At 46.5% G+C, this 15,298-nt stretch overlaps 1 protein-coding gene across 1 annotated transcript in view; it reads right to left on the bottom strand.

The window, feature by feature from the left end:
* Window positions 1–15,298, bottom strand: part of LOC129393053 (polycystin-1-like) — a 95,752-nt gene that overhangs the window by 47,835 nt on the left and 32,619 nt on the right. Inside the window, 1 exon segment of the mRNA XM_055100259.3 lies at window positions 10,783–10,810. Within this exon segment, the coding sequence (XP_054956234.2) occupies window positions 10,783–10,810 (28 nt within the window).

Raw genomic sequence — 15,298 nt, 5'->3', positions numbered from 1 at the left:
GAAAATATATCAGTACAGGCCGGGTGCAGTGGCTCACGCCTGTAATCCCAGCACTTTGGGAGGCCAAGGCAGGTGGATCACCTGAGGTCAGGAGTTCGAGACCAGCCTGACCAACATGGTGAAACCCCGTCTCTACTAAAAACACTAAATTAGCCAGGCATGGTGGCGGGTGCCTGTAATTGCAGCTACTTGGGAGGCTGAGGCAGAACTGCTTGACCCTGGGAGGTAGAGGTTGTAGTGAACTGAGATCGTGCCGTTGTACTTCAGTCTGGGCGACAAGACCAAAACTCTGTCTCAAAAAAAAAAAAAAGAAAAAGAAAAAAAGAAAAGAAAAGCAAATATGTCAGTACAAATGAAATTTTTTCCTCTTGCTTGGAGGATCTGGGCAGTTGGATACCCAGGCACAGCAATTCAGATAAGGGTTCCCTGAACAAAGTGGTCCACATTTACTAAACTTTAGAAGTTAATTTTTGTCTTTGTTTGGTGAAGCAACCCATAGCTGCTCAGTTGCTCTGGTGTCCCTCTCCCTCCTTTTTTTTTTTTTTTTTTTTTTTGAGACAGGGTCTCACTCTGTTGCCCAGGCTGCAGTGCAGTGGTGCAATCACAGCTCAGTAGAACCTCTACCTCCTGGGCTCAAGCAATCCTCCCACCTCAGCCTCCCGAGCAGCTGGGAATACAGGCATGTACCACCATGCTTGGCTAATTTTTGTATTGTTTGTGGAGATGGGGTTTTGCCATGTTGCCCCAGCTGGTCTTGAACTCCTAGCTTCAAGTGATCCCCCAGCCTCGGCCTCCCAAAGTGCTGGGATTATAGGCGTGAGCCACCATCCAGCCTTTCCTTGTTTTCAGTAAATGAATAAACCTGACTTTCTCACTAAAGGTTAGTCCCTGGTGGCCAGGCTGGTCTCGAACTCCTGGGCTCAAGCAATCCTCCCACCTCAGCCTCTCAAAGTGCTGGGATTATATGTGTGAGCCATCACGCTCAGCCTCATTTATGTATTTGTTATGGCTGCCTTTGCACTCCCACGATAGATGTGAGAAATGGTGGCAGAGACTGCAGGGCCTGCAAAGCCTAAAAAATGTACAATCTGGCTCTTTACAGAAAAACTTTGCGGACCCCTGGTCTAAATGTTCTGAGTACATAAGTGAGCAAAACACAGCTAAATTCCTCCATCATGGAGCTGAAATTCTAGTGGGAAAAAGAAAAAGATTTACGTACTTACAAGACACCATAAATACATCTAGTATATGACTTGTATATAACTTAGGGTAATTAAATGGTAAGAAAAGAAGTGGCCGGGCATGGTGGCTCACACCTGTAATCCCAGCACTTTGGGGGGCCGAGGTGGGCGGGTCACCTGAGGCCAGGAGTTCAAGACCAGCCTGGCCAACATGGCAAAACCCTATCTCTACTAAAAATACAAAAACTAGCTGGGCGTGGTGGTGCCAACCTGTAATCTCAGCTGCTCGGGAAGCTAAGGTGGGAGGAAGCACCATGCCCGGCCTGCTTCCACTTTTTGGCTACTGTGAATAATGCTGTTGTGAACATGGGTGTACAAATATCTGTTCGAACCCCTGCTTTCATTACTTCTTTTTTTTTTTTTTTGAGACGGAGTTTCACTCTTGATGCCCAGGCTGGAGTGCAATGGTGCAATCTCGGCTCACCACACCCTCTGCCTCCTGGGTTCAAGCGATTCTCCTGCCTCAGCCTCCCGAGTATCTGGGATTACAGGCACGCGCCACTGTGCCCGGCTAATTTTATATTTTTAGTAGAGAGAGGAGTTGTCCTTGTTGGTCAGGTTGGTCTCGAACTCATGACTTCAGGTAATGCACCTGCTTCGGGATCCCAAAGTGCTGGGATTACAGACGTGAGCCACTGCGCCCGGCCTCAGTTATTTTGGTTATATACCTAGAAGTAGAATTGTTGTATTTTTTTCCAGCAGGATTTTATACCAAGGACAAAGGGAGGCCATGGGAAGCTGCATGCAGGGTGCTTTACTAGGTCCCCTGGGGCTGCTGTGAGGCGTTCTGATTGTAGTGGGGAAAGAAAGGAAGTGGGGAGACCAAGGAGGAGGTAGGTACAGAAGTTCAGGTCACACGTAGCAGCAGCTTCAAGGTCCCAATCTGGGCCAGGCGCTCACGCCTGTAACCCTAGCACTTTGGGAGGCCAAGGCGGGCGGATCACTTGAGGTCAGGAGTTCAAGACCAGCCTGGCCAACATGGTGAAACCCCGTCTCTACCAAAAATACAAAAATTGGCTGGGCGTGGTGGTGTGTGCCTGTAGTCCCAGCTACTTAAGAGACTGAGGCAGGAGAATCGCTTGAACCTGGGAGACGGAGGTTGCGGCGAGCCAAGATCCTGCCACTGCACTCCAGCCTGGGCGACAGAGCGAGACTCTATCTTAAAAAAATAATAAAAATAAAATTTAAAAAATGCTCTCAGTCTGGCTGGGGAGGCCATATGGAGCAAATAAATAAATGAATGATTACAAATAGTGAAAAGTACTCCTAAATAAACGAACAAGAACAGAGCGCTGTGATTACAGGAAATAAAAAGAGGAACTCTGGCATTCTCTGTGCTACCTATCAGTTTAGTGATGCTTGAAATCCAAAATTCAAATCTTGCATTTTAATCATGAATCACTTTGCTGCCAGTTGAGTGGGTTTGATGCAGGGCCGAGTCTGTCGGTCTAAGGGTTTGTTACATTGTGAGAGCCCCTAATGGGGAGGAAGGGGTTTAGAAAGAAGGCAAAGGGGGTGGTGTGAGCCTGTGGCTGAAAGAGTTGCACAGAGAGGCTTGGTGGTTAGGAGCAGAGCTGAGCCTTATCTCTGCCACATTCCAGCTGCTGGATCTGCAACAAATTACTTCTTCCCTCTAAACCCAGTTTCCACTTTTGGAAAATGGTAGACTAATTTGTTTGGTCTATAATTACTTCCTTCTTTGTTTTGGTCACTCCTGTGTCTACAGCACCTAAAACAGTATCCAGCACACAGGAGACTCGCAATAAATTTCTTTCTTGCTTTTCTTTCTTTCCTTTTATTTCCCTCCTTCCCTCCCTCCCTTCTTTCTTTCTTGCTGTCTTTCTCGCTCTTTCTCTTTCTTTCTTTCTCTCTCTTTTCTTTCTCTCTCTCTCTCTTTCTTTCCTTTCTTGATGGAGTCTCACTCTGTCTCTGAGACTGGAGTGCAGTGGCGCCATCTCGGCTCACCTCAACCTCTGCCTCCTGGGTTCAAGTGATTCTCCTGCCTCCACCTCCTGAGTAGCTTGGATTACAGGCATGCGCCACCATGCCTGGCTAATTTTTGTATTTTTAGTAGAGACGGTGTTTCACCATATTGGTCAGGCTGGTCTTGAACTCCTGACCTCAGGTGATCCACCCGCTTCGGCCTCCCAGAGTGTTGGGATTACAGGCGTGAGCCACCGTGCCCGATTCACGTTTATTTATTTTCTGTTTTAAAAATTTTAATTGAGGCTGTGCACAGTGGCTCACGCCTGTAATCCCAGTGCTTTGGGAGGCTAAGGCAGGAGGGTCGCCTGCGGCCAGGAGTTCAAGACCGACTTGGGTAACGTAGTGAGATCCCATTTTACAAAAATATTACAAAAAATGTTAGTCAGGTGTGGTGGTGTCCCCCATAGTCACAGCTACTTGGGGGGCTAAGGCAGGAAGATTGCTTGAGTCCAAGAGTTTGACGCTACAGTGAGCACCACTGCTCTCTAGCCTGAGCAACAGAGCAAGAGCAAGATCATAGCTCAAAAAATTTTTTTTAATTGAGTTTAACTTTCATAGAGCAAAGTACAGCAACTTTAAATGTCCTCTTGATGAAGTTTTTTTTTTGTTTTTTTTTGGTTTTTTTTGAGACGGAGTCTCACTCTGTTGCCCAGGCTGGAGCGCCATGGCACGATCTCGGCTCACTGCAATCTCTGCCTCCTGGGTTCAAGTGATTCTCCTGCTGCAGCCTCCAGAGTAGCTGGCATTACAGGCGTGCACCAGGACACCTGACTAATTTATGTATTTTTAGTAGAGATGCGGGTCCACCATGTTGGCCAGGCTGGTCTTGAACTCCTGACCTCAAGTGATCCACCCACCTTGGCTTCCCAAAGTGATGGGTGGGATTACAGGCATGAGCCACTGCACCTAGCCAAGCTCAATGAATTTTAAAATATAAATGTGTGTGTACGTGTGTGTGTGTGTGTGTGTGTGTGTATATATGTTTAAAACCACATAACTACCACCAAATCAAGTTATAGAACATTTCCATCTCCCTAGGACATTTCTTCCTATCTTGACTTTGATCAACATATGTTATTATTATTATTATTATTCAGAGACAGGGTCTACCTCTGTTGCCCAGGCTGGAGTGCAGTGTTGCAATCGTACACAATTCACCGCAGTCTGGAACTCTGGGGCTCAAGCAATTCTCCTATCTCAGTTTCCTGAGTAGCTAGGACCACAGGTGTGTGCCAATATGCCCAGCTAATCTTTAAAATTGTTTTGTTGAGGCAGGCATGGTGGCTCACGCCTGTAACCCCAGCACTTTGGGAGGCCGAGGCAGGCGGATCACAAGGTCAGGAGTTTGAGACCAGCCCGGCCAACATGGTGAAACCCCGTCTCTACTAAAGATACAAAAAAAATTAGCCAGGTGCGGTGGCACGCACCTGTAATCCCAGCTACTTGGGAAACTGGGGCAGGAGAATCACTTGAACCCGGAAGGCAGAGGTTGCAGTGAGCTGAGATCATGCCTCCGCACTCCAACCTGGGCAAAAGGGAGAGAGTCTGTTTCAAAAAATAAAAAAAAAAGAAATTTGTTTTGTAGAAATGAGGTCTCACTATGTTGCCCAGGCTGGTCTCAAACTTCTGGCCTGAAGCAATCCTCCTGCCTGGGCCTCCCAGATTGCTGGTATTACAGACATGAGCCACAGTGCCTGGCTCTTGAATAATGTATATTAGTTTTGCCTATTGTTGAACATCGTGTAAATGAGATCATGGCAAATATGCTCTTTTGTGTCTGGCTTGTTTTGCTCCTTGTTGTGTTTTGTGGGATTCATACATATTGTTGCTATTATGAACATTTTTTGTAGATGTGTTTTGGTGGATGTAAGCTCACCTTTCTTTTGGAGGCGAGTGGAATTTCTGTGTCACTATGTAATTGTATGTTTCACTTTAGCACGAATTGTTAGTTTTCTTTTTTTTTTTTTGGAGATGGAGTCTCACTCTGTCACCTAGGCTGGAGTGAAGTGGTGCGATCTTGGCTCAGAGCAACCTGTGCCTCCTGGGTTCAAGTGAGTGTTGTGCCTCAGCTCCCCAAGTAGCTGGGACTATAGGCATGTGCCACAACGCCCAGCTAATTTTATTTTATTTTATTTTATTTTTGAGACAGAGTCACTCTGTCGCCCAGGCTGGAGCGCGGTGGCGCGATCTTAGCTCACTGTAACCTGCGCCTCCCAGGTTCAAGCAATTCTCCTGCCTTAGCCTCCCGAGTAGCTCGGATTACAGGCATGTGCCACCATGCCTGGCTAATTTTTTTGTATTTTTAATAGAGATGGGGTTTCCTCATGTCAGCCAGGCTGGTCTTGAACTCCTGAGCTCAGGCAATCCACCCACCTTGGCCCACCTTTTTGTATTTTTTGTAGAGATGGGGTTTCACCATGTTGCTCAGGCTGGTCTCAATCTCCTGAGCTCAAGAGATCCACCTGCCTCGGCCACCCAAAGTGCAGGGATTACAGGCGTGAGCCACCGTGCCTGGCCAGTTTTCAGTTTCTTTTCTTTTTTTTTTTTTTTTTGAGACAGAGTCTTGCTCTGTCACCCAGGCTGGAGTGCACTGGCGCGATCTCAGCTCACTGCAAGCTCCACCCCCCAGGTTCACGCCATTCTCCTGCCTCAGCCTCCTGAGTAGCTGGGACTACAGGCACCCGCCACCATGCCCGGCTAATTTTTTTGTATTTTTTTTAGTAGAGACGGGGTTTCACCGTGTTAGCCAGGATGGTCTCGAACTCCTGACCTCGTGATCCACCCGCCTCGGCCTCCCAAAGTGCTGGGATTACAGGCGTGAGCCACAGTGCGTGGCCAATTTTCAGTTTCTTTTTTTTTTTTTTTTTTTTTTTGAGACAGAGTCTCGCTCTGTCACCCAGGCTGGAGTGCAGTGGTGCGATCTCTGCTCACTGCAAGCTCCGCCCCCCAGGTTCACGCCATTCTCCTGCCTCAGCCTCCTGAATAGCTGGGACTACAGGCACCCGCCACCATGCCCAGCTAATTTTTTTGTATTTTTTTAGTAGAGATGGGGTTTCACCGTGTTAGCCAGGATGGTCTCGAACTCCTGACCTCGTGATCCGCCCGCCTCGGCCTCCCAAAGTGCTGGGATTACAGGCGTGAGCCACGGTGCGCGGCCAATTTTCAGTTTCTTAACTGCATAACCAAACAGTTGGCTCCAGCCTGGCTTCTCTTAAGCACCAACTACGTGTAAAAGCTCAGCCCTGCTGTCATCTTGTAGGTCCTTCAAGTCACTTTGGCTGAATTTCACAACAAGCAAAATAAAATTGAATACAGAGACTGAAGACGTTGGTGGTTCTGGGCTGACTGGATGCATTTGCAAATAAAAGTCGGATCGTTTTGGGATTTCCTCCCTAACAATGGCTAAGGCCTCCTTCTCCAGCACTGGCTGTGTGTGGGCAGTGTGCCAAGTCCTTGCTAACGCTGCATTCCAGGAGATGGAGATACACAATAGCCAAGTAAACAAATAATCAAGATAGTTTGTGGTGGAGATATCATTGCTACATTGGGGTGATGTGACTGAGAAGATCCAGGGGAAGGGAGGGAGGGGAGGCTGTGGATGGGGAAGCCAGGGAGTTGCTGAGCCTTGAAAGTTACAAGAGAGCCCTGTGGGAAGGATGGAGGGACGGGTGGGCCAGGCAGGGCAAACAGTATGGACAGAGGTCCAAGGGAGGGAAATGCTGGGCCCAGGTATGAGACAGAATGGCCCCCAGCATGGCTGGAGGGCCACAACAGAGGGGGACAGCAGGAAGTGACGAGGGAAGAGCAGATCACACTCAGTCTTCCAAGTCACAGTAAGGAATCTGAGTTTTATTCTCATGGGTGCAGGAAACCATTTCAGGAGGGGAACGGGACTTTAGAACCAGTGTGGGGAGAATCAGAACTGCAGGATGGGCTGGGCGCAGTGGCTCATGCCTGTAATCCCAGCACTTTGGGAGGCTGACTGAGGTGGGTGGATCACCTGAGATCAGGAGTTTGAGACCAGGCTGGCCAACATGGAGAAAACCCATCTCTATTAACAATACAAAAATTAGCTGGGCATGATGGCATAATACTCGGGAAGCTGAGGCAGGAGAATTGCTTGAACCCAGGAGGCGGGGGTTGCAGTGAGCCAAGATCGCACCACTGCACTCCAGCCTGGGCAACAGAGTGAGACTCTGTCTCAACAAAAAAATCAACAACAACAACAACCAACTGCAGGATGGGCCAGGCTCAGCGGCTCATGCCTGTAATCCCAGCACTTGGGAGGCCGAGGCTCCCCAGGTCACCTGAGGTCAGGAGTTCGAGACCAGCCTGACCAACATGGCAAAACCCTGTCTCTACTAAAAATACAAAATTAGCCAGGCATGGTGGTACATGCCTGTTATCCCAGCTACTCGGGAGGCTGAGGCAGGAGAATCACTTGAACCTGGGAGGTGGAGGTTGCTGTGAGCCAAGACCACGCCATTGCACTCTAGCCTGGGCAATGAGAGCAAAACTCCATCTCAAAAACAAACAAACAAACAAACAAACTGCAAGATGGATACTGGATTGCAGGAAGGATTTTTAAAAAATAGTGAGCACTTTCACTACAATAGCAGTTGATCCTTACAAAGTGCTCACCATGGGGCAGTGGCCTGTTTCTCAGTTCTTCACATGTAGTGACTCATTTCATCCTTCCAACAACCCAATGGGGTGCTTATTGTTTCCATTTTACAGATGGGGAAACTGAGGCTCAGAGAAGTGAACTGACTTATTTCCTGGAGCATACAACTAACTAGACGATGATGGGGCCAGAATTCAAACCCAAGGGGTTAGGTTCTGGAATCCACACTTTATGACAGCATGCTAATGAATATTTATTCAATGAATAATGAGTGAATATTCTTATAATGTGTATTTATTGAAGGAAGGAAGCAAGCAAGCAATGGGAGCAGGGAGCTTAAGAGACTGCTACAGAGGCCCTGGTGAGAGGTGACGGGACCCTGAACTAGGAAGAGGCGGTGGAGTCAGAGGAATGGACAGAGATAAGAAATATTTCAGCATCATACTGTCCAAGGCAGGAACCGCTATCTAAATTAACTAAAATCCTAAAAATTCAGTTCTGCAATATACTTGCCACTTTTTAAGAGCTCAATTAAGTGAACTTTTAAGTGAACTTTGTGCTCATCACAAAGTTCTTTTGGATAGCACCGTTTTAGATGAAACAGCACCTGCTGATGGCATGGGTGCTGGAAATGAGAGCAGGGTGGCCTCTTCTTCATCTTCACAGCCTCTCCATAAGCTCAGCTCAGAGAGGTCAAGTGACCCGTGCATAGCTACATAGCTAGGAAGCCATCTGAAAGTCCTACTCTTTCCTGCACCTCTCTGTTACCACACTTAATTCATTCACTCAACAGAGGGCAGTTGAGCTACACTATTTTGGTTCCTGGGGAGATGACATGTGGCTCACACATGGGTTCGGCTCCTAGGGGATCAAATGCCTCTGTGGTCAGCTGAAAAACAGCCCCCACAAGAATGTCCATGGCCTATCCTCAGAATCTGTGAATATGTTTGCTTGAGATGAGGAGACTGTCTTGGATCATCTAGGTGGGGCTAATATAACCACAAAGGTACTGGGCCTTATAAGAGAGAGGTAGGGGGACCAGAGAAAGAGATTTGAAGATACCATGCTGCAGGATTTAAAGATGGAGGAAGAGACCATGAGCCAAGGAATGCAGGTGACCCCTAGAAGCCAGAAACCTAGGAAACCAAGTCGGCAGGTTGTTTTAGCATTTATATCCTCATAGCTAGGTAGCATTATATCTCTAGATCCAGACTATTCATTGTCAAACATCAAATGTGTACATCCTACCATGGAATATGAGAATTCAGTTCCCATCTAATCCTCTTCCCTTTCCCCACAGAGCCAAGTCCATCACAGGTAATTATTCTGGTTAGATAAATACTCCAAACTTGCACAGCTGGGCTCCTTAGTCCAATGTGATTACTTCTCCTTCCATCCCAACTTTTCGTTTTTCCTGGAGTTTATAATTGCCTTTGTTTTATTGTTTCCAGGTTTTCTATCTATATCAACCCCAAACTTATTAATTGTTTCAATCTTCTCTCAATACAGTTCATTGCCATCCTACCATCCATCACCATCTGAAATTCTAATTACTAGTTTTTAATTGTCCTTCCAGATAATTTCATGCAAATAGGAAGCATATGCACGTCCATGCAATCGTGCTCTTTTTAAAGACACACACGGTTACATTATGCATATGCTGGTTTGCCCTTGTGTTTTCCACTCAACGGTATTATCTATAAAGAGCATTCTCTCTGAGCATAAATAGATCAGCCTCACTCTTTGTAGTGGCTACCTGGAAATGCTATATTTTATTTAAATAACCTCTGTTGATTATAGCTTTAGTTGCTTCCAGACCTTCAAATATATATATATATAAATATAAATATATTAAATATAATACATATTATATATTATGTAAATATATATATGCAGTCCATCCTCATTATTTATATATTCTATATTTTCAAATTCACCGACCTGCTGAAAGTTATTGGTAACCCCAAAATCAATATTCATGGCACTTTTGTAGTCATTTGTGAACATGTGCAGAGTAAGGAAAATTCGATTCCCCCAATGCACACATTCCCAGCTCAGGTTGAACAGGGGAATGCTCTACCTTCTAGTTTCAACTCTCATACTGTAAACAAGTGTCCTTTCTGTAGTGTATTTAGTGCCACCTTTTTTTGTATTTTTGTGGCTTTTTGTTAGTTATTTTGCAGTTTAAAATGTCCCCTCAGATGTGCTCCCTTCGGCAGCACACATACAAAAATGTCCCCAGCATAGTGCTCAAGTGTTGGCTCATGTTTCCAAGCACAATAAAGTTGTGATACCCATTATGTAATAAATACACATCAGATAAACTTCATCCAGGCATCAGCCACAGAGCTGCTGGCTGTGAGTTCAGTGTCAATGAATCAACAATATATATTAATATATGTTACTTGCATATAAATACAATAGTGAAAACTCTCTCAATGATTCTAAAATTGAGTTACTATCTTCTGCCTATGTACCTAGGTCTTCAAAGAAACAGTGATACCAATCACCAAATATGGCACTGATGTGTTTGTGGCTTGATAAATGTGAAATACTAAAGTGACAGTTTAACATCTTCCCTATCAACACAGATGGCTGTTATGCAATTAGATAAGATTCTGCATATAAAATCTTTAGTTCAAGTCCTGGCACAGAGTACATGTTCAATAAATGCTAGTTTTTTAGAAGGAGAAGAGGTATGGAACCAAATGATAGCAGGTGTCATGAAGAGTTTAAGTTTGCCTGCCTCCGCAGAAGACCATATATCACAAATGTTTAGTGAGCATCTACATGGTGCCAGGTATAAAGAGAGGCACTTGGAACCATGAACAAATCAAAGATCTCTGCACTCATGGATCTTTTCTTTCATAGGGTGGATCTCGACTACAGATTTAAAAAAAAAAAAAAACAATAAAAAGCAGTTCCACTTACGTGCATAGAATGGACTGGTCCTCCCGATCTGCAAACAGAAAGAAAAAAGAGCCGTGAATTAAAATGAGCTCTGAGCTAAGGGTCTGGACTTGGCTCCTCCCAGGGCCCTCCCATTCTAAAGCTTCTCCATGCTGGCCTCATTGGAAGTGACAACAGGTCAGCTGGGCTCATTGCACAGGCCACAGGGCCCAAGACCAAAGCCAAAAGGGCAGCCCCAAAGTCCCAGAGGCAGTCCCAGAAAGATGCTGGAGCCTGACTGATCCAGGAGTCATTAGCATCCAGCCACATCAGCTCTGGAGGTGTCCTGGGAGGCCCACCCCACCCAGATTAGGTTAGGGACCAAACGTAGATGTTGGATCTATACAGATCGGGGTCCCACTTAGCCACTTCTCCTCTCTGTGGCCTTGGGTAAATATTCTTAAACTCCATGCCTCAGTTCCTTCATCTGTAATATAGTATTGTGCATATTTGTGTTTTTTTGTAAATCCAGCATCCATTTTCTCTTCTTCCAGAAGCATCCTGTGGTCCTTGAGGTTTCCCCCATCACCCCTGCCATCATGTACAGTCTTAGTCGGACTGCCTCTTAGGTACCTTCAACAAAGAGGTAAGAATGTGTTCCAGGCTGCATTGGTCAGACTCTCTGGCCTAAAACTCCAAGCTCAGTCAAGGACAGGGAAGCACAGCAGGTGGACAGAGCCCTGAGGCAGACTTCCTTTCTGCCCCTGGGCCCAAGCAGCCCAGTTTCTGTCATTTACCTAGCCTGATTCCTAGTGTTCCCACTGCATCTGTGAGCTCCTCCATACTCCCCTACAAATCCCTTTCCTCTACTAGATGACAGAGTCAGTCTCTCTTGTTTACCACCAGAGAAACCCAAAAGATACAGAGGTCATCAAAGAACTAGATGTGATTAAGCAGACATTACCCATCACCTTCTACTCTTAAAGAGGCCTCTGACGTGGAGCCAGGCTCTGAAGACCCATTTCCTTCCCAAAGAGAGATCTGAGAACAGTTACCAATACGTTCAATGGTCACCTAACAATGTAGAAATCCCAGCATCATATCTGCTGGTAGACAATGCCACAGTGGCAAGCATTTCTTAAATCCACTCCCTGGCTTCAGTCCTACTAGTTCAGTGCTCAGCTCTCACAAGCTTCATTTCATCAAAAATCTCCTAGGCTTGATTTTACATTGTATCTCTAGTACTGGCACATAGATGGTAGGTGCTGAATTATGCTTGTTAGATGGATGGATTGAGGGATGGATGAGTAGATGGATGGGAAGATGAGTGGATGGAAGGAAGGAAGAAAGGAAGGAAGGGTAGATGGGTGAATGGAAGAGTGGGTAGATGGGTAGGTAGATGGATGGGTGGGTGGATGGATGGATGAATAGACAGATGGACGGGAGGGTGGATGGGTGGGTGGATAGGCAGATGAGTAGGTGAGTAGGTGGGTGGGTGGATGGGCAGATGGGTGGGAAAATGGGTGGGAAAATGGATGGACAGATGAGTAGATGGATGGGAGGATGGAAGAAGAGGTGGATGGGCAAGTGAGTGGAAGGAAGAAAGGAAAGAAGGAAGGAAGAAAGGATGGGTGGATGGAAGAATGGATGGATAGGTAAATGGACGGGAGGATAAATGGATGGGAGGCTGGGTGAATAGGCAGATAGATGGCTGGATGGAAGGATAGATAGATGGATAGATAGAGAGATAGGAAGACAAATGGATGAGTGGGTGGGTGGGTAGGTGGACAAATGGATGGAAAGAAGGAAGGAAGGATGGATGGATAGATAGGAAGAAAGAAAGAAGAAAGGAGGGAAGGGTGTGTAGATGGGTAGGTGGGTGGGTATATGGCTGGTTGGACGGATGGTTGGACGGAGGAGGGAAGGATGAGTGAGTGGATGAGAGAGTGGATGGGTGGGTGAATGGGAGGGAGGACAGAGTGTATAGGTGGGTAAATGAGTTGGTTGGATGGATGGATGGATGGATGGATGGATGGATGGATGGATGGGAATATGAATGGGAGGATGGATGGGACTGAAGAAGGCAAGGTGAAAGAGATGACTCTTTCTTCCGTCTGTAATCTTAAGAGAGAACTGATTGGAAAGTGGGCACGTTCCTCAGATTCTATGCCCAACTCCAATCAGTTCTCTCTCTCTTCCCTCGGATTATAGATAGGATGTTTGGGTGGCCTGGTTGAATGAAATCCTCAAGACAAAAGGCCTAAAGACTAGTCAGCTCTGGGGTTTCAATTCTGGTGTGTTTATATAATGGCACATTTAAAAATAGGCAGGCCGGGCGCAGTGGCTCATGCCTGTAATCTCACCACTTTGGGAGGCCAAGGAGGGTGGATCACTTGAGTTCAGGAGTTCCAGACCAGCCTGGCTAACATGGTGAAACCCCATCTCCACTAAAAATACAAAAATTAGTTGGGTGTCGTGGCACACGCTTGTAATCCCAGCTACTCAGAAGGCTGAGGCAGGAAAATTGCTTGAACTCAGGAGGCGGACGTTGCAGTGAGCCGAGATCGCGCCACTGCACGCCAGGCTGGGCAACAGAGCAAGACTCTGTTTCAAAAACAAATAAAAAATAAATACATAAATAAAATAGGCAGCCATTGAAAAGAACCAGGCAGAGCTTTATGGATGGACACAGAAAAATATCCAAAATATATTAAGCTAAAAATAAAAGATAAGGTAGCATAGTGTTATACCTTTTGTGTTTTAAAAAGACAGATATATAGGTAGGATGCAGTGGTTCATGCCTGTAATCTCAACACTTTGGGAGGCTGAGATGGGAGGATCACTTGAGGCCAGGAGTTCCAGACCAGCCTGGACAACATAGCAAGACCCAGTCTCTACAAAAAAAAATTTTTTTTAATTAGCTATGTGTGATGGACATACCCCTTGTCCCAGCTACTTGGGAGGCTGAGACAGTAGGATCCCTTGAGCCAAGGAGTTCAAGGTTGCAGTGAGCTGTGATTACACCACTGCACTCCAGCCTGGGCAATGGAGTGAGACCCTATCTCTAAAAACAGACCTGGGATGGGTGCGGTGGCTCACACTTGTAATCCCAGCACTTCGGAAGGCTGAGGCGGGCAGATCACTTGAGGTCAGGAGTTCAAGACCAGCCTGGCCAACATGGTGAAACGCTGTCTCTACTAAAAATACAAAAATTAGCCGGGCATGGTGGCATGCACCTGTAATCCAAGGTACTCCGGAGGCTGAGGCAGGAGAATCACTTCAACCCAGGAGGTGGAGGTTGCAGTGAGGTGAGATCATGCCACTACACTCCAGCCTGGGCAACAGAGCGAGACTCCAAAAACAAAATAAAACAAACAAAAAAAACCAACAAACAGGCCTGAGCCTGAAGTACTGAGAAAAGGGACAGGAGGAAGACCTGCTTTCACCCATTCTACTTCTATCCCGGTTATGTTTGTGCTATGAACACATACAATCTTTTCCTCATCCCACCAAAAATGGTCAATAGAAAAAGAGTCGGTATTGTTCTTTATGAAACCATCATGACCACACAGCTAAAAAAAGACAGAAAAGAAAGAGCCACCGCATTACGATCCCACTAACAGCTCCGATCTCCCGAGCGCTCACTGCACTGCAGGCGTATGCTGAACTTCTGTGTTGAAGTGACCCACTGAATTATCTCAGTAGCCCCTGGGGTGGGCACTGGCATTGCCTCCATTTTACAAATAAGGAGAGTGAGGTTCAGAAGTTAGGCAACTTGCCCAAGGTCACTGGGGTGGGTTGAACTGTGACTCCCAAAAGCTATGTTCACTCAGAACCTCAGACTGCGATGTTATTGACTAACCAGTTGATTGAGATGGGGTCTCACTTTGTCACCCAGGTGGGTGTACAGTGGCGTGATCTCAGCTCACTGCAACCTCAACCTCCCAGGCTCAAGCAATCCTCCCTCTTTGGCCTCCCCTGTAGCTGGGACTATAGGCACATGCCAGCATGCCCGGCTAATTTTTGTATTTTTTGTAGAGATTGGGTCTTGCTATGTTGCCCAGGCTGGATTCACACTCTTGGGCTCAAGTGACCCACTTGCCTCAGCCTCCCAAAGTGCTGGGATTACAGGCGTGAGCCACTGTATCCCACCTGTGATTTTATTTAGAATAAGGGTCTTGCAGATGTAATTAAGGGAAGGATGTTGAGATGAGGTCATCCTGGCTTGGAGTGAGACCTAAATCAATGGTGTCCCTATTTATAAGAGAAAGGAGGCCGGGCGTGATGGCTCACAGCTGTAATCCCAGCACTTTGGGAGTCTGAGGTGGGTGGATCACCTGAGGTCAGGAGTTCGAGACCAGCCTGGTGAAACCCATCTCTACTAAAAATACAAAAAATTAGCCAGGCATGGCGGCAGGCACCTGTAATCCCAGCTACTCAGGAGGCTAAGGCAGGAGAATCGCTTGAACCCAGGAGGTGGAGGTTGCAGTGAGTTGAGATTTTGCCACTGCACTCCAGCCTGGGCAACAGAGCAAGACCCCATCTCAAAGAAAAAACA

Source organism: Pan paniscus, chromosome 18 (assembly GCF_029289425.2).
Source record: "Pan paniscus chromosome 18, NHGRI_mPanPan1-v2.0_pri, whole genome shotgun sequence".
NCBI lineage: Eukaryota > Metazoa > Chordata > Mammalia > Primates > Hominidae > Pan > Pan paniscus.
The sequence above is the reverse complement of the archived record's forward strand: the minus strand, read 5'-3'. Positions and strand labels throughout refer to the sequence as shown.